This window comes from Tinamus guttatus, unplaced genomic scaffold, assembly GCF_059628265.1.
Source record: "Tinamus guttatus ecotype Peru unplaced genomic scaffold, ASM5962826v1 Tinamus_guttatus_pri_ptg000397l, whole genome shotgun sequence".
NCBI lineage: Eukaryota > Metazoa > Chordata > Aves > Tinamiformes > Tinamidae > Tinamus > Tinamus guttatus.
In genome coordinates this window covers 4,056,343-4,073,786 of record NW_028288931.1, presented here as the reverse complement: position 1 = coordinate 4,073,786, position 17,444 = coordinate 4,056,343, and the positions used below count along the sequence as shown (strand labels likewise).

General features: G+C 51.7%; 1 protein-coding gene across 1 annotated transcript; it reads right to left on the bottom strand.

The window, feature by feature from the left end:
- Positions 1-43: 43 nt before the first annotated feature.
- YTHDF2 (YTH N6-methyladenosine RNA binding protein F2) lies at positions 44-16,939 on the bottom strand. The gene is made up of 5 exons (XM_088531187.1): positions 16,865-16,939; positions 16,680-16,704; positions 16,383-16,462; positions 10,778-12,358; positions 44-142 (listed from the first exon to the last, which is right to left on the bottom strand). Exons 1-5 carry the CDS (start codon positions 16,889-16,891, stop codon positions 119-121), a joined length of 1,737 nt encoding a protein of 578 aa, XP_088387313.1. The 5' UTR covers positions 16,892-16,939; the 3' UTR covers positions 44-118.
- Positions 16,940-17,444: the final 505 nt, after the last annotated feature.

Below are 17,444 nucleotides of genomic sequence, written 5' to 3'. Positions count from 1 at the left end.
AAAAAAGTCCTAATTCTCTCTGGGATATTTTTTTGCTCTTCTTTCTTCTTCCTTCTCTCTTTCTCTGAAAGACGCTGGATGCAATCGCTGCTGCAGTCTCTGTGGCAGGGATGGCCTTTTACTTGACACGGCCTTGGCGTTCCTGCAAAAGGAGAGGAAAGGAGAGGGAGAGAAGCAGCGTTAGCTTGGGAGGCTCCTAAAAAACCACTGCAGCGGGGGGGGAAACGCTTTTCCCCCCCGTTTTGTGCAGCAGCAGTTCAATGTGCAGAGCCCGAGACGCTGCATTTCGGCAGCTGCTTACGGCCAACGCGAGAGCATTTCACGGGTCTCACTGCTTCACTGAGAGCGCGGGCACACTGTTAACTCTGAAGCCTACTGATATCATCTCACCCCCAACATCAGTAGGTTTGCGGGTCTCCCTCTGACAGCACCACATGGTTTCCTATCCAGCTGGAGAAACTGTCCTCTCTTTATCCATCCACATCCCACGGGTCCTCCAACCACCGTAGGGCTGCACTGTCCAACCAAGCCGTTACACCGTGCTGCGAGCTGACAGGTAGCTCCAGCTACCCCCGGAGTTGGGGGTATCTGGAAACCTGTCACGCCAGGCAGCACACGCAGCACTGCCCTCCCGGCTAAACCCGGGAGAAATCAAACGGCTTTGCCCAGAGCGGGGTGCGGAGTCTCCCGAGGGAGTCTCTCTCCGGGAGAACAAGGGCTTCTCCTCCAGCCACCTTGAGCACGAGACACTGGATAAGCCGGAATCTGGCGGGATGCTTCCCGGCCTGGCCGCTTCTCCCTGCCCCACAGGCAGCCCTCAGGGTACCTTGGGCATCAGGCTGATGCCAATGCACCTTCCCTTCCTCCTCGGCATCCTGCTGGCAGCGGGAAGCGCGCGGGTTCCTGGAAGCAGCCGAGTCCTTTGGCAGCGCTGCTGGATCTGCCAGGAGTGTCGCTACGAGAAGCTTCGATCCTGGGCCGACAGCGGGGACGGGCGCCGTTCTTGGGAACCCTCCCAAAAAGGGAGGCTTCGCATCCAACCCAGAACACGGGTGTCCCCCAAACCCAGCGCGTGCCCCCGGAGTGCTCCGGCTCCGGCGCCCCTGCGGGAGCTGCGCGGCTGCAGGGAAGGGGAGGCCCTTTTGAGCCATTTCTGCACAAGGTGAAGGACTCAAAGCCCCAGGCAACACAACCTCCCCGGCAAGCAGGCTCAGGCCAAAGCGCACGGCCCCTGAAGGAGCATTTGCCCCTGGATAAGTCCAGTGTCTCCTCCTCGCCTTCCCTCTTAAGCCTGCCCCAATTTATTGCAGGTGCCATTTGCTGCTAAAAACACCGCTGCTGCCCAACAGGCAAATAAAACCACCGCGGTGGAAAGCAAAACTAGTCGGGAGCGTGAAGAAAACCAAGCGCTGCAGGGGCAGCCACAAATCCAAGAGAAGGCACCGCGGCCGGCCCGTCTCCGCTGCGGCGAGCCCAGATGGCAACGTGACGTGAAGAGGCTGCAACTGCCCGGGCGCAAGCGGCTGCCAGGCCCACGCGGCCTCCGAACCGCCCCCCTTCGTCACCGTTGTCACCGTACGGGGACAGCGGCCTGCGCTGCAGATGGTGGCTCGAGTCCCCGCCGAGCTCTCCGTCCCCTCGCTGGGCAGATGGGCCTGGCCCAACGCGGCTCTTCTCCTCCCCTGCTGCCAAGGGGAGGCTGCCCCAGGCCGGGAGATGCTCAAGAGCAGGAAAACGCCCGAGGCCGCTGCGAGCAGCACGCAGGGTGCCCAAAGCCGAGGGGTGAGGGCAGAAGGCTGCAGCACTCGTGGGAGCAGGGACGGAGGCGAAGCCAGCGCCTTCATTCCAGGATGGATTAACGTGCAACTCTCTGCAGCCAACTACCCTGCGCAAGTCTTCAGCTCTTCAAGGCAAAACCTTGGGATACCAGAGTGCAGCGCCTGCCCCTGCCCCCCCTCAGGGCTCCCGAGAGCATCCTCAAGAGCTTTGCCATGGAAAAATGCAGCACGTCTAAGCGCCCCTGCTTGGGGTCACTGCTGAGGACAGCGGTGCCGTTACCCTGAAGGGAGACGAGCAGCAGCGCTCTCCTCTCCAGCGTCAACACGGCTCTGCTTGCTCTCTTGCATCCCCTCCTAGCAGGGAGGGGAGTGGGGTAAAACCAGGGGGGTTTACGCCATCTAATCCACTGCGACAGACGCCACGGACACGGGGCTGTGCAGTGGGAGGCACCGTCCTCGTCGGGTCCTGCGGCTCTGCTCAGCCGTGCAGGCCCCGGAGGGCAAAGGGATCCTGTCCCAAAGCGGATCCCCCTCCTCCTCCTCCGCGTCCTTCAGCAGGTCGGGGCCATGTCCTATTGATCCAGGGGGAGGAGTGCGGAAAAGAGACACCAGCCAGACTGCTGTCTCCATCCCGCACATCCCGGAGCACCCGCGGGCTGGGAGCACGGACGGCTGCAGCGCAGGGCCGTGCCGGGCAGGGAGCACCGCGCTGCCCCGGGCACCGGGGAAATAGGAGCCCTCTGTCATCAACCTGCTTAACCCACCTCAGTGGTGTCACTGCAGTCCCCAGGGGGTTGCAGCAATGTCACAAGTGCTGTCCTGGTGGGGAAGGCTGATGAGAGATTACGTTATCTAGTCACACGGTGGGGAGCCGGCGACAACAAAAGCCTCCAAGGCCTCGGGGTTTGTGCCTCGGAGCGATGACGCTGCACGGCTGTTCAGAGGCTCTCACCTGCATTAACCAACAGCCTTCACACTCCCGAGGTAGGGACGTTATTTCCACACTTGGGATAGAGAAATGAAGGGCTAAGTGGAGCCTGCGGGAACGCTGCAACAGGAAGGCCTCTCGCTGGCCGCGCTCTGCTCCCTGGGATGGCTCCTGCTCCGCGCTGGATGCGATCCTGGCGAGACAAACTAACACGGGAGCTTTCCGTGTGCCCAGGGCAGAGCCCCGACTTGCCTTCAAAGCAACAGCCCAGCTCCAGGGGTGTTTCCTCAGACATACCCAGCACAGCTTTCCCAGCCAGATCTGCTTAAAGCGTTGTTACAAGTTGGCACAAACGATGGATGGGAAGTGCCACTTGTCACCCCTCTCTGCTCCACGTACAGCCCCAAGTCCTCACTGACTTATAACCAAGACAAGGTTTTCCTACAGCCAGCAGAGCTGCAGTCCTGCGTGTGCCACCTAGGAGCGGGGACACGAGCTCCAACACTGCTTAAAGCCACCAGCTGCAGCGGTCGGGTTATAGTCCTTATCCTGCCCCCGCTCACACGACGGAGCTTAGCACCAGGAAAGCCAACATGCGAATCCAAGGTGGCCCTTGGAGAGCGAGGAAGTCTTGCTGTTGAAATCAGGAACCTAATCAAAACCCAACGAAGCAAAACCAAAGACCCACGCGAGTCCCTGCAGGGCAAAACCGGCAGCGTTTGAGAGAGACCGAACAGGACAGACAGGGAGGGGGGTCCTCAGAGGACACGGACACGAGGGGAGGTTCCTACCACGTCCCACGCCGGCCCCGAGCGGGCACGAAGGGCAGCTCCAAAGCTCAGGCCTCCTCTTCGGACCCCAGCACCCCGCAGCTTTACCAGGCGCCAAGCGCTTCGCCGCGCGGCCAGGGATGAAGTCACCCAGAATAAACACAGAACAAGAAGATGCAGGTTTTGGAGCACAGCCAAAACTCAGCAAACCTTGCCGCAGCGTTTGGTGAACGTGCACACCACGGCGGCCACGCACTCTAAAATCACACCTGCCTTTCCACGTGGGAGCGAGCAGAAGGACACAAACGGCATCAGGAGAGCAGCGGGGCTTTCTGAAGTGGTTGGGGCACAAGTGAGGCCGTGTCGCTGTCGCGTCCTGGGTGACACACGGCTGTGCCCCCAAAGCTTCCAAGCACCATCAAAACTGATGCAACCTTGTTGCTTAAGACATCGCATTTAACAGCAGGGAGGTAGAAAGCCAGTAACCACCCTCCTGTAGAGGATCACCATCCTGTAGACCAAGCGTGGGAAGGAAACGGAACAAACAGACTAAGAATTACGAGTATTTAAAAGCAAGGGCCATGCCAAGCAGCCCGGGAGGCTTCCAGGGGTTAATAACATGTTTGGTCCCACCTCTGCTGCACCATAAAACCACTAAGGACTGAGCTCTCTGCACACACACACCCAACGCAGCTGTAATGGAATTCGTGGTTCAATATATTCGTAAGAGATCTAGAAAAAGGAGTGAATAAAGTGAGAGTTTACTGATGATACTAAGCTATTCAGGGTAATAAAAATAGCAGCCAACTATGAAGAGATGCAGAAGGGCCTTGTGTGAAAAGGCAGCTGAACATTCAAGTAGGCAGACCAAATTCACTGTAGATAAATCAAGTGACGCACATGAAAAACAGTGTCCTAGCTTGACGTGCAGAATGACAGGCTGCAAACTGGCCGTGAACATCCCAAAACCCACGCTCAAGCTTGCAAGGGATAAGCTAGGAAAACGCTCCCAAATCAAACAAGCAAATGGGATCTGGAACAAATCATCCCAGGCTGCCCCATCTCCGCAGGGATGCAGCAAACCTGGAAGAGAGTCAGGGAAGAGCAACGAGGCTCATCAAAGGTACAGAAGGGTTTCCATCTGCAGAGCCACCACCTACAGCTCTCGAGCCTGGAAAAGAGGGAACAGAAAAGGGATATAGAAGCCGAGAAGGCACAAAGAAGGCATCAAAAATCACTGTTTTCCACCCCGTCCAGTGGCAAAAGAACTAGGAGGCATCACAAAATTAGCAGGGGACAGGCTCAAAACCAACCAAAGGTGGTGGCTCGTCCTGCAACATGATTAAAGCTCAGGAGGGCTAGCAAGAGAATATAAGGTCGATGATTAGAACTTTATGATTTCTTAAAGACTTGCAAATGATGACAAGCAACCCTCTGAAATCATTTTATAGGAGATGGCATCAAGTAATAGGCAGGACAGCTGATAAAGTGGAGCAATCTGCATGGATAAATGGAAGGAAACTAAAATAGTATTTTAATTTCAAGATTAGAAGGAAAACAAAGTTTTGGCTTGCTTACAGAATTGAAGACAAAAATCTAAACTTTGCCTGCAACCAGCTCAGTGTTGTCCAAATAAAAGACAGACTCTAACAGTACAAACTCAGAAGCGCAGCCTCCTTTTCCAGGTTCCTTCCAAACGCAGCTCACAAAACCCAAACGCTTTATTATCAACTGCTCACACGCACTATAACATGACTTATACATCAATTAAAAAGCCTCACACTGGGCAGCTCGTTGCTGCAAAGAGCCACAATCAAGTCTCTATTCCAGCGATGGGCTGGGATAATGACAATCCTTGTTACCCGGGGCTTCCTCGGGTCACTTTGCTACAGCCCAAGCAGAGGGGCACTGTTTTAGTTGGCAGGGGTCCAGCGCTCCGCACCACCAAGGAATCAGTTTATTAACCCACGAAGCCAGAGGAAAGCACAAGTACCACCAGGTACAAAGAACAGCCAGGAATATCAGAGGGGGTTCTAATAACAGCTGCTAGAACCATCACTCCATGCAGAAAATGAAGCCTCCTGAATGAATACCTGTCACACAGCCCTCTGCGGAAGACATAAAAAGAAAACGTCCTTCAGATGGAAAACTGCTGGAATTACAGCCTGGCGTAAAACCCGGAGCGTCGCGGGTGAAGCGGCTCGGCTTGACCACATGGACTCGAGGTGTCCATGCGTTTCCTAGTTTTCCTAGGATCCTAATCAGCTTTAAGCCATGCCTTGTGGCCCAGCGTGCACTGGAGAGAAAATCCAGACAACGGAGCATTATCCAAGCGTCAGCACGGTGGGTTTTCAGGAAACAAAATGGCTGATGAGCGCTCGGCTTCGAGGGAGCATCACTTTTCTGGGAGAAATAGCAGTAATTGAATGACCTGAAACACAACACCTCTGTCAGCAGCTGCTAACCTCAGCGTCAGCAAGTTAGCCCTAATAATACTTTAAAAATACCATCCCTGACAGCATCTTATACGCGCCTTGCATACCAAAATCTCCACGTTGTTTCTAGGGAATTAGCCGCCGCACGTATGATTTTGACTCAATAGTTGAGAGAGGCAGGTTTTTTCATTATGAATATCCTAAATAATGCATTAATGCATGTGCAGCAGGTGAAGGTGTTCTGCAGGGCAGGGCTGCGTTCGCTTGGCCGTGGTGAAGGCACCACCATGAAGCAGAAAGGGGATGGCAGGGGGGAAAGCAGCTTCTCCCACACCAAACGGCAAGGGAGTGGGTAATATGGTCATAAAAAAGGGCCTTAAAGCGCGTCCCTTTGCTCTGGGCCGTACCTGGTACAACCTCCTCTCGCCCCTTGCAGCCCGCGCTGCGTTTGGCCCAGTGACCCGCTGACCAAAGGCTCCGAATCCCAACGACCTCACGAAGCAATTTAAAACTACTCATCCCAACGGCTCCTCGAGACCAACTTCAAAAGCAGCCAGTTGACTTTAAACAGCATTATTTTAGGATGACTGCTAACAGGATACGACCGCGAAGACTGAGCCATACTAAACTGGGGTGGGTTTGCTATTTTACCACTCAACTTCCACTTTTATCGCAGGGAAATAGCTTCCAGCTACCCCTGTTTTACAGATGAGGAAACTTTCCCTGGTCCTGCAGCAGAAAACACTGATTAAAACAAGATCTCGACCTTCCCTCCCTTTCCATTTCCACTGCTTTTAAACAGAGCTGGAATGTAACCCGAAATACCCGTGAACGTCACAAGCGTTTCGCAGCGTCGGCTTCAAGGTACCCGAGGCCAAAGCACGGCGGACGTCAAACACCGGGTAACAAACTGCTCCAACGGGCAGCACGGTTTATGTTTCCTCTGTTCCTGAACGACGACAAACGTACGAGCCTGGGCACACACACCATTTAGAAGAGCTGGAACTGAACCGAACGACGTGCGCTACGGAACAGCGAAGGGTATTCGCAGCAAGGAAATTCTGTCCTGGTGCATCAATCAGCTTCTCTATGGCTACTATTTGGAGCAGAAAGAGAGCAAATAGCCTTGGGATCACTGGGTGAAAAGAACTGTGCAAGTGCAAGCACTCACTATCCTAGGAAATGCCCTGTTTTGCTGGGGTATGCAAGAGCCAGGAACTGAATCCTTGTTTCATCCCCAGCCAGAAACATTATCCTGTTAACAGTGACTGTGCAAGAGGCTGCTGGTTCGAAACGGGCTCACATGACAGCGCTTGGCTTTCCTTGAATCACACTGTCTGGGGGCAGCCACACTCACCACTATTAATACTCTTCTAAGCAGCAGCCAGCGTCGAGCGAGGCACAACGCAGCGCTGCTCCAGAACTGACAGTTCCAACGCGGCAAATCGCACGTTTTCCTTGGATGCCGGCATCCCCCGACACACAGATCCCTGACTGGATACCCCGTCCTCCTGCAAAGGGGCTCTGCACCAACAGCAACGCGGCCGCTGACCGCTCTGCACCTCAGCTCTGCGTTTCGTGCAAAGCCCTTCCTAAAGTCCCTGCAAGGAGCCCAGCACCACTTGGCCAAGCAATAGAAGAGAAGAAGCAGCAAGATCAGCTCCTTTTAGAGCTTTTTTTTTTTTTTTTTTTTTTTTTTTACATACCTTGTTTCTCAGAAAGGAAAACACAAGATGTTACCTTCCACATGCAAAGCTGAGATGTGAGGAGACTCTGCTAAGACTTTTACAGTGAGATCAGTGTAATATTCCTAGAAAGAGATGCATTATTATGGCCTGTTTTTTAATAAAGCCATCTTCACATGGAAGAAACTGATGACAAGTTCTACCTCAAAAGCAACTTCTTGAAACCCTAAGCTTGCTCTGGTAACACTGCTCTAGCAATGAGTTTTATCAGTTTTGGCAAAGAACATCTAAACCTTAAAAGATTTTTAATGCAAAACAAGAAGCTTCCGAGAAACAGAGGGAAGCCTCCGAGGCTAGGATTGTGGAAAGGTGTAGGCAACAGAAAAGGACAACTGAGGGCATGACTTTGATGTTTGCAACATGAATCTCTTAATTTCCCTTCACAGGCCAAAGGGAAGGGCATAAAAACTAAGCAAAGCATTTTTCATATCATTTCTTGGAACTATTTTAAAGAATTCTAAAGAAATGAATCTAACAGCAAGAAGTATAAAAGAACACTCAAAAGTTCCCAGACTTTCACAAGAGCTTGTCCATCTGTTTGCAAGCAGGAATAAAGCTGCAAATCAGACAAAGGTTTGGGCAATTTCGGAGCTAAATGAAACAATTGCAGCTCTCAAGAAGTTCAAAACAAGCCAAACCTTGAGACATTTAAGCTTCAAGGAACAAGAATGCAGAACATTAACATATCGCCCTCACCCAAAGACTGGTGGCAGAGACAAAGAGCTTGTAGCAATAGGATTTCCCCAACATGAAAGGAGCTTGACAGAGCCCAGGCAGGGAGTCTGCAGCATTAACTCCTGCCAGGGCAGCATTTTAACCTTTCTGTGCCGCAACTGTGAATTTTTTGCAAGTGACCAATTGAGATGCTTCAAGGCTGGCTCTGGTTTCACAGCTTGGTTTTGCCAATCACCATCCTGAGGAAACCAGCAGCGCTGATGCCGCAAAAGCCCAGTGGGACTAAACACCAAAGACCCCTCCTGGAGCAAAAAGCTCCTCAAGGAAGCCCTGAAGCAGCAGTTAGAGAAACCTCAAGCATCTTTGCAGCTGCATGGGAGAGCAGCCTAGGAGGTCAAGTCGTGGCTGAAAGAAAGACCCAGTCACTTCCTCCACGCCGGATGTTACAGGGCAGGGGCCCAGAGCTGCAACAAAGACCGAGTCAATAGTAAAAAGCAAACAGCAGTTTTATATCTACAGGAATCCTTCCTTGCCTGCGAATTCCAGAGACATATGACTAAGTTCCCTTTGAAAGAATAAATGTTTCCCTAATCGACTGCTGTGGTGCTGGAGTGCCACGCTGAATCAACTCAAACACCGCTTAGGAGGACGGCGCTGCAGCGCTAAACGTCTGTCAGCTCCTATTTCCGCTTTTGACCTTTATATGGTAACACATCTCAAAGAAACCCAAGAAAGCAGGGGAGGAGACTACAAAACACAACTGGAAGGACGAGGAAAGATGTCTTACTTTTCAATAGAAGACATTTAATACAATTAAATCATGTTTTTAGGGCCTTACCATTTTTGAGATATTATGAACATTTGCAAATGCAGAAGCTTCCCTGCAAGGCAGGGATCGTCCGTCCATCTGTCACCTTTTCCTCTGGCCTTGCCCCCTCATCTGCTCTTCCTTCTACCCATTTATATTTACCCTGTATTTATATATACACCCATGTTAGCAGTAAGCATTACTCTTCCCCTCTACCTGCTCTCTACCTTCCCCTGGGGAAAATTTTCTCACTCTGCAAACCCTGTTGTTCCCATCAAGTTGGATACCGAGCACAAAGCTGGGCTTACTAAGATGCCCTAAAATAAATAATGATTTTAATTGTATTTGAAATCTCTATTATAGCCCAATTACCACTTCAGTACAGGCTGAGCATCAAGGAAAAAACTTCTGAGATGTGAATTCACATGAACATTTAGGTTCTCACAAAAATCAAGCCAGATAAAACTAAGGAAACCATTAATCTCCACGTCTCCCTTGCAGATTGTCTTCAAACATTAAAAATACTAGATTATCAGCTGCAAAATGGGACTGTCTTGGTATGTCCGTGCTGATATTAACACGGACAGCACCAAGGTACATATCAAAAAATTAAAACCCGAGTTCAATGGCATGGTGAGCAGGTTGCAGCTCCTGATCAAGTTCTCCAGCCATTGGGTGGAAAATTCCCTGTTACTGAGACTAGAGAGATCCTCCAAAAACTTGGCAAACCATCAGAAAACTCTGTTAATGCTAATTTGCAATTATTGTTTTGCTCAAATACAAGCAAGATCCCCATTGCGGGGAAGGAGAGCCACAGGTGAGTCAAGCACACAGCTGCATCCAAAAAAAATTCAGGCCCCACAGGTCACCGAATTTCTTACTAATTCCAGAGCTTGGGCAGAATTTTCAATTTGCTCCCAAGAATGCTTTGAAAAGAGTGATACTCCAGTTAAAAATCAATGTTCACAGCAGGCCTCGAAGGCTCGAGCAGCAGGGCACAACCCGCCTGCTTCACACAGCCAAGAGCTCGCGCCAAGGGGAGCAGAATGACCCGCTCTGCGCCCGCAGCAGAGGACAAGCAGTCACAGACTTCAGTTGCACCAAGGGAGATTTAGGCTGGGCATTAGACAAAGCCCTCTAGCACGAAGGATAATGAAGCATGGGGACAGGCTGCCCAGGGGGGACAGGAGCTGCCACTGCTGCAGGTTTCATGGGTGGTGTGAACCAGCTGTCACGCTGATCCCACCTGAGGAGCCGGGCGGATCAGACGGTCTCCCAGAGACCCAGCTCTATTTGCTGATGAGCCCCCGAAGCCCCCACCACCCTCAGACTTTGCACCGTTATCCAAGTGCTGGAAGGGGGTAACAATGAATTTTCATCAGTTTGGTGAAAACAGTACTCAGGAACGCTGGAGATTGACAGCACCTGAAGGGCAGCTGATTCCAGGCAGGGTCCCTGCGAGCTTCCGCACGGAGCTCCGCTGGGACACGAGCCTGGAACAAAACTAGTCAAGCTGGGAGCTGCTGCCCACTGAGCTTGGCCACAAGCCCGTGCTCGCGGGCCACTGATTTGGCCCATCGCAAGGCAGCCCTGCTCTGGCTCCTGCCCGCAGCACTTCACGACACACACACACTTTACCTTTTTAACATTTTCCTCCTCTTCTTGGCGTTTCTCATAGTGTGAGAAGTCATCGAAGATGGAGGTGGTGTGCTTGTAGGTGGCAATGATTTTCAACACCTGCTTAGCCTTTTCCAGAGGCACCTCCTGAGTGTCCCTGGAGTTGGTCACTGGTTTATTCTCGTTGTTCTCTAGGCGGATGTGCCGCAGCTGGCTGTTGGGAACGTCCTTCACAAAAATCCACCTGACATCAAAACGTCCCTTCCACTTGTCCTGGGACCACACACCCGCACACGTGTTATAGTCCACAGCAGATTTCATTTCTGCTACTCCGCAGAAGTGACCACTACCGTTGACACTGAACAGTAAGTAAACGGGGCCTTTCCCGTTCATGGAGCGATAGGCAGCATCCAGTCTCTTGTTGCCATGCTCTGTACTGCACCAGATGTTATATTTAATGGAACGGTGGATATCGTCCTCAGAGTAACTCTTAATGATGAAAACCCGGCCGTGTTTGGGGTTCCAGTCAAAATCCTTGGGATTGTAGTTGTTGATGAATCTCAACTTCTCCAAGACTGGGTGCGGTTCTGAAGGAGCAGCACCAGAACTGGCTTGAGACTGTCCCACTCCGTTACCATCCACTCCGTTTTGGCCAAAGCCATTGCCGCGGTTGCGAGGGGCAACCCAGCGGGCGGGCTGGGCCGCCTGTTGGGGCACAGGCAGCTGGGCCGGCTGCGGTGCCGGCGGCGGCAGCGGCTGTTGCCCGGTTGAAGCCTGCGCTACCGGCGGGCTTGTGTTGATCTGCTGCCCCACCGGCTGCGGGGACACCTGGGCCGGGGGCTGCCCGAGATTCTGGACTAAGGCCTGGGAAGGGGCTTTTGCCACCGGCCCTTTGTTATCCCAAGTTCCAATATCCATGTTATGCTTTATGGGAGGTGGAGGAAGACTGGAACCGGCGATGCCGTTCTTGGTCTTCAGCTTGGGCTGCTGCTTGGCCGGTTTGCTGGCGATGTCAGCCCAGGACGCGGGCTTTGGAGGAGCGATGGTGGCCGGGGGCAGGCTGCTGGACGCCACGATGTTACTGCTGATGGAGCCGCTCCCGACGGCCGAACCGACGACTTTGGGGACGTTGCTGGCAACGTCTGTGCTGCCCAGCTTCAGCGCTGCCATCCCCTGGTCTATGGTGTTCATGCCGGGAGCCTTGTTGAGGGTCTCGTTAGCAAAGGCCGACTGCCCGTCGATCATAGCTCCACCCAGGGAGCTCGGCGCGTACGCGTAATTGCTGCTGTATCCAGAGCTTTGGGTGGATTGTCCCTGAGAACTGTTATTCCCCCAAGCTGAGAAGTCAATCCCGCTTGGGAAGAAGTTAAAGCCGTGCTGCCCGAGGAAGGGGGTGCTGCCGAGGGCCCCCGGCTGCCCGAACATGGCATCTGGCAAGAAGTGAGGCTCCCCGTTGCTCAGCTGCCCGTAGGAGGTCAGGTAGGGCATGGGGGGGTCGCCCCCCGTGGACCAGGCAGCTTCGCCTAAGGAGTAGGAGAACCCGATGGACGGGCTGTAGTAGCTCGGTAAGTAGGAGTCGGACATTGCAGTGTACGCATTATTCTGCAAAAATGAAAACAAGCACTGAATGGTTAGAAGCAGCAGAACACACTTCCAGGGACCCGGAATAAAAAGCATTTTGGGCTTCCCGGGCCCCACCCCGCACTACCTTAGGGCTGGGCAGGTAAACAGGCCCGGCCTTGAAACGCCTCCTTGTTAGAAGTGCCCTAAAAAACAGTTTTGGTGCCAGAAAGATTAAACACAAAGGTATCCCAAGTTTCTCCTTCAAAGACGAGAAAGTATCGTGCTCCTCGTGCCCGAAATGGGACTGGCCACTGAACTGCTCGGGCTATAAAATCAGTACCTAGCGGAATAATACACAAAGAAAAAGTTCAATGGCAGCAAACTGCCCAAAATCACGCGTGCCTCCAACTGAGGCACAAGTCTGAGATGCAAGTCACTTCCTTAAACTGATTATCCATGAAGATGGTTTTAGCTGCATAATTTAATATTTCAGTGTTCAAACCACTCCAAGAACCTTGCAAGCAAGCAGAAATGTAAAGCTCATTCTCAAAGCATAAGTTGCTCCAGTGCTGCAAGTACATGCTAAAAAATAAGTGGAAAAAAATGGGGAATAATCAATAGTGTTGTAATAGGAGCCTTTTATAGCACATGGCGACAAGCAGAGCACATGAAAACAGGCTTCGGATTTGGAGAGGAAAAGTTTGCTCTACCTTTTGGTCTCCCTTTTAATATTCAAGTAGCCTTTAGGTTATGAAAACAAATGCCTAATTTGACAATTAGGAAACTCTCAGACATCACTAAGATTTCCTTACATGAAAAAACAGCTGTCATTTTGTATTCAAACCGATGCTCCCTCCGGGGAGCCGTTAAAGCCACACTAATGGACATTATCATCTGGTAATTTGAACCTGGGTGCACCCAGCCCTAGTGCTGCGGAGAGACGCAAGCCGGGCTCAGCTCCCGTGTAAAAACCTGGCTCTGCTCCGCCTTGAATCACGTTTCCGTGTGCCAAGAGGAGCTCCCAAAGGACTCGATGCCATGTTGGAATCTATGGAGGCTCTCAAGATGGCTCTGGCACCCTACGGAAATAGCTTGGCCTCTCCACCAAGTTAAGTGGAAACAACAGGTTATACTTAGCCCCAAATCTACAAAAGCTAATGGGAAATATTCAGCCTAATGCTTTCAGAGACAAGGTTTGTTCTGTTGTGTTAAACACCAAGAAGACTTTTGTGGTACTTTGTAATGTCCATAGACCAAAACTCAGAGACACTCTAAGCTTTCTCTTCTCCCAGATAAGGGCAAAAACAAGTACCTAAAAACAACCTCAAGACTCATTAGGGGTACTATTTTAATAATTCAGAAACTCGGTCCTGCAAAACCCAAACCAACAGAACAGTCTCCAGGGCTCAATCTGTCCAAAAGTTGGCAGCACGAAGAGTGACATTGACTCTAAAGGGTAATTTGTAATGCAAATAAAGGAACTTGGAAAAAAAAAAAAAAGTTAAGCCAACAAAGTATCTTTGAAGGATAATATCAATTTTAAAGGTAACCCGAATAAACTCTCCTGGAAACTGGCTTTAATGCAATGTGTACATGCCAGCCTGTACTTCAAACCTGAACCTAACAGTGAGGAGCAGAGTTTTCTCTCCACAGGCTTCTCCCTCAAATCGCATAACGCACATCCCTGTCGGATGAAACTCTGGGCTCTTGCCACGTCTAAATCTTCTTCTCTGCTGTTATACACTTAACTTCAGGAGGTAGCTTAACACAGACTGCATTAAGGTACCACCTGTAGAACCCTAACGGAGCACAGCAGCCAAGGGACAGCTGTGCCACCAAGTCGGAGCCTGCGGAGGACACGAGCGGTTCCCTGCCTCGCTTTGCGGAGCTCCGCTCGGCCACGCGGCGCACACGGCAGGGACACACTGACTGACTAGCAAACAAATTGTACATTTATATATTTATAATGCAAATAAACTTCACCAGCTTCTAGTCCTCGCCCATGACTTTTTGCACAGTTATTTCCTCAAATTCACTCACACTCCACCTCAGATGAGAACTGGTGTTTGGGCCTGGTTATTGCTGCTGAAGTTTCTTCTATTCTTTTTGTTCCAAAACTGTTTAAGAACCACTTACTGTGCACCTGAGCTTTAAAACATACAGTAACCTAATTTACTAAGCCAACAAGATAGCAAGTTGCACCTGAAAAAGTAGCCCTTGAATTAAGAGCCATGACACCCTGTGACTTAGTTACCCACCATTTATGTGAAAACTCAGAGAGCAATTTCAAGAACATCCCTGCTACTCTACAGCTGCATTTAATTTTTTTTTTTTTTTTGAGTCCTATCTGTCATTCCCTCCTTCATCTACAGGAAAGAGATGTGATCAGGGACAGTTTTGTATCAGCAGCTCAGCTTATTGGCTCAGCAACACCACAGTGACCTCCAGCCCGAACCCTGGGTTTCTGTTCTGTATTATATGGGTGAGAGCAGAAAGGCAACACAACACAGGGAGAAAGTGAGATAAAGTCATCCTAAAGTTTCATTCAAAATCAGCATGGCATTTTACCTTGCTCTTGATGAATGTCTAGAGCGACACCCCTGCCTCATCTCCTGGGGATGCTCCAATCACTTTTTTCCCCCCTGCCCTTTCCTTTTTCTTAACTATTTTTGTGACACACACAAAGCAAAGAAACTAAATAAAAGTTATTATGAAATGCAAAGAGCAAAGAGAATAGAATAACACTTTGCTTCTAACATTTTAATAACATTCACCCTGTTTAGATTTAAATAAAACTGTACTCTGCATGAAGTTTCTCCATGTCTAGAAGGAGCCCAGAAATTGGTGATGTTAATTTGAAGGACAGAAAAAAATAAAATTAATTTAAAAAAAATAATCAAATGAGTAGAGCAAGGAAAGTATCCAGTTTTATTCAAGACCTAAAAACCAAATTACTCTCACTCATTCAATGCAATTCCAATGTAGGCTTGTAGCATTTTAGAGAAACAAACAGCAAGTGTTCTTAATGGAGAGGCTGAATTCTGAGGATTACAGAAGAGCTGGCAGGACCTTGAAGAATATCTGCTCTTATACTTTTAGCACAAAGTAGGAACATACTTGTTGAAAATTAAAAAGTGAGACAGAAGTCTGTTCTTGGGTTCAAAAGAAATAGATACAACAGAAAACAATATAGAAAGAGGGAAAAAAAACATAAGTTATTTTTACTAATCACAGCTGGGGGAGAAAGAAGTTAACAATGAACTAAGCACTCCAGTGCCAGCCTTACTACAGATGTTTATCTATACTGCTTACTTATAATATCTAATCAGCTGGACTCCATCTGTTATGTGTCACTCCCCTACTGCTCATAAAAAAAGAAAATAGAAAAAAAAAGTTATCGATGGAGCTAACTTTAAGTAAAAAGTTAAAAGGAAAAACACATGGAAGTACGACTTCCAAGGAGCAAAGTGTAAACTCCAGCAACACTTTCAATTAAAAGTTTCAACAAGTCTCTAACAGCATTTATCATATCTGTATTCTGGGGGTTTTGGATGAAAAAAATAGAGAAAACCCCATGACGTGCGTTTTCAGTTTGATAGAGATAAGAACATTGATCATATCCTCCCAAAAGGCTCCCGAGCAGTACTGTATTTTACTAAGAAATGTCACAGTGCAACAAGGTGCCTCTCGCAGGACCAAGACCCAGACACAAGCAAGGAAGTTGGGTCATAACAGTAAAACTGAAAGATCAGAAACGGTAGCTTCAAGATAATTAATAATTCCTGCCATTGAAAAAAAATGAATTGAACTCTCAGTGCAGGAAGTCTTTACACCCAGGAAAGTTACTAAACCCTTGTCCCTAAAACCCCATAATCTAGCAGTTCTCAGTGTGGAGAAACACACAGGTGGACTGAGGGCTACAGAACAACTTGCAGAAAACGGGTGCACACTAAATTGGTGGAGATGGGGAACAAAAGCGGTGCCAGAGCTGCCTTAGCCAGAGAGCAGCAGGAACCAGGGGCCTTTGGGCACATCCTGCCCGCGAGCAGCCGCTCTCACTCACCGGCCTGGCCTGGGGGCTCAAGTAGGGCTCGAAGTCGTCGTCGTTTAACCCGTCCTTCTGGTGCACGGAGCCATTTTGCACTGAGGGAAGAGGGGGAAGCGCGTTAGGGAGAACTCGGCCAACAGCCCCAGACCGCGAAGCCCCGGGCGTGCAGGGCGCGCGGCCGCCGCAAACTTTCCCCGTGGCCACGAAACGCGGCGCGTTTCGCGGCTCGGAATCCCGTTTTCCTCCAGGCCGCTCCTGGGCGCGGATCCTTCCCGGTCTCCCCCGCTTCCAGCCGCCCCCGGCGCCGCTCACCTTTGTTGCCTTGGCCCTTGGGTCTCTGCGGCGGCGCAGCGGGAACGGGAGAGAAAAAAGAGAGGGAGAGCGGTGAGCGCGGCGCGCGGCCCGGCCGGGTGAGGCGGCCGCCGCCGCTAGGCCCCACGCGCGGCCTGGCCGGGCCCGGGGCGCGGCGGGAGGGGAGGCGGGCGGCGCGGCCCTACCTGCTCCAGGAGGCTGCTGGCCGACATGGCGCGCGGCGGCGGGGCGGGGCGGCGGCGGCGCCTTTGTCCGTGCGGCGCGGGGGGCGCGGGGCGCGGCGCGGCTCCCTGGCGGACTCCGACTCGCCCGCGGCGGCTGCCTGGATGGGGCGACGCTCTAGCCAACCCCCCCCCCCCCCTTCACGCCTCTCCTTCCGGCCCGCTCTATGGCCCGCGCTCCCGCGTCACGCGGCCCCGCGCGCGCCAGGCACAATGGGGGGGGGGGGGGGGGGAGGTGGCGCCCACAGCGCCCCCGCGCGGGCGGGGGTGGCGCTGCAGGGGAGCGGGGGGGGCGGGTCTTAAAGGGGCAGGCGCCCTCATGGAGGGGTGGGGGGAATCACGAGAGGGGCCCCACGCGGAGCGTCGCGCCGAGGCGGCCGGGTAGGACAGGGCGGGGGGACGCGTGGAGCCTGCAGAGCCCGCGCAAACTCGGCACGGGGGTTAGGGCGCAGGCGCTGCTGGCCGGGACGCGGCAGCAAGGGGAACCCGCTGCCACCCGGGTCCGGGGATCCCGCGTGGGACAGGGCGCTCCGTGCCGCTCCGG

What these genes read in the sequence shown, in the direction of transcription:
- YTHDF2 (XM_088531187.1), bottom strand. Translation starts at nt 16,891, where the DNA reads ATGTCGGCCAGCAGCCTCCTGGAGCAG. An exon ending in CCAGCAGCCTCCTGGAGCAG is followed by an intron (nt 16,705 to 16,864) that starts GTAGGGCCGCGC and finishes GCGCCGCCGCAG; the next exon opens with AGACCCAAGGGCCAAGGCAA. An exon ending in AGGAGGAAAATGTTAAAAAG is followed by an intron (nt 143 to 10,777) that starts GTAAAGTGTGTG and finishes CTCCTTTTGCAG; the next exon opens with GAACGCCAAGGCCGTGTCAA.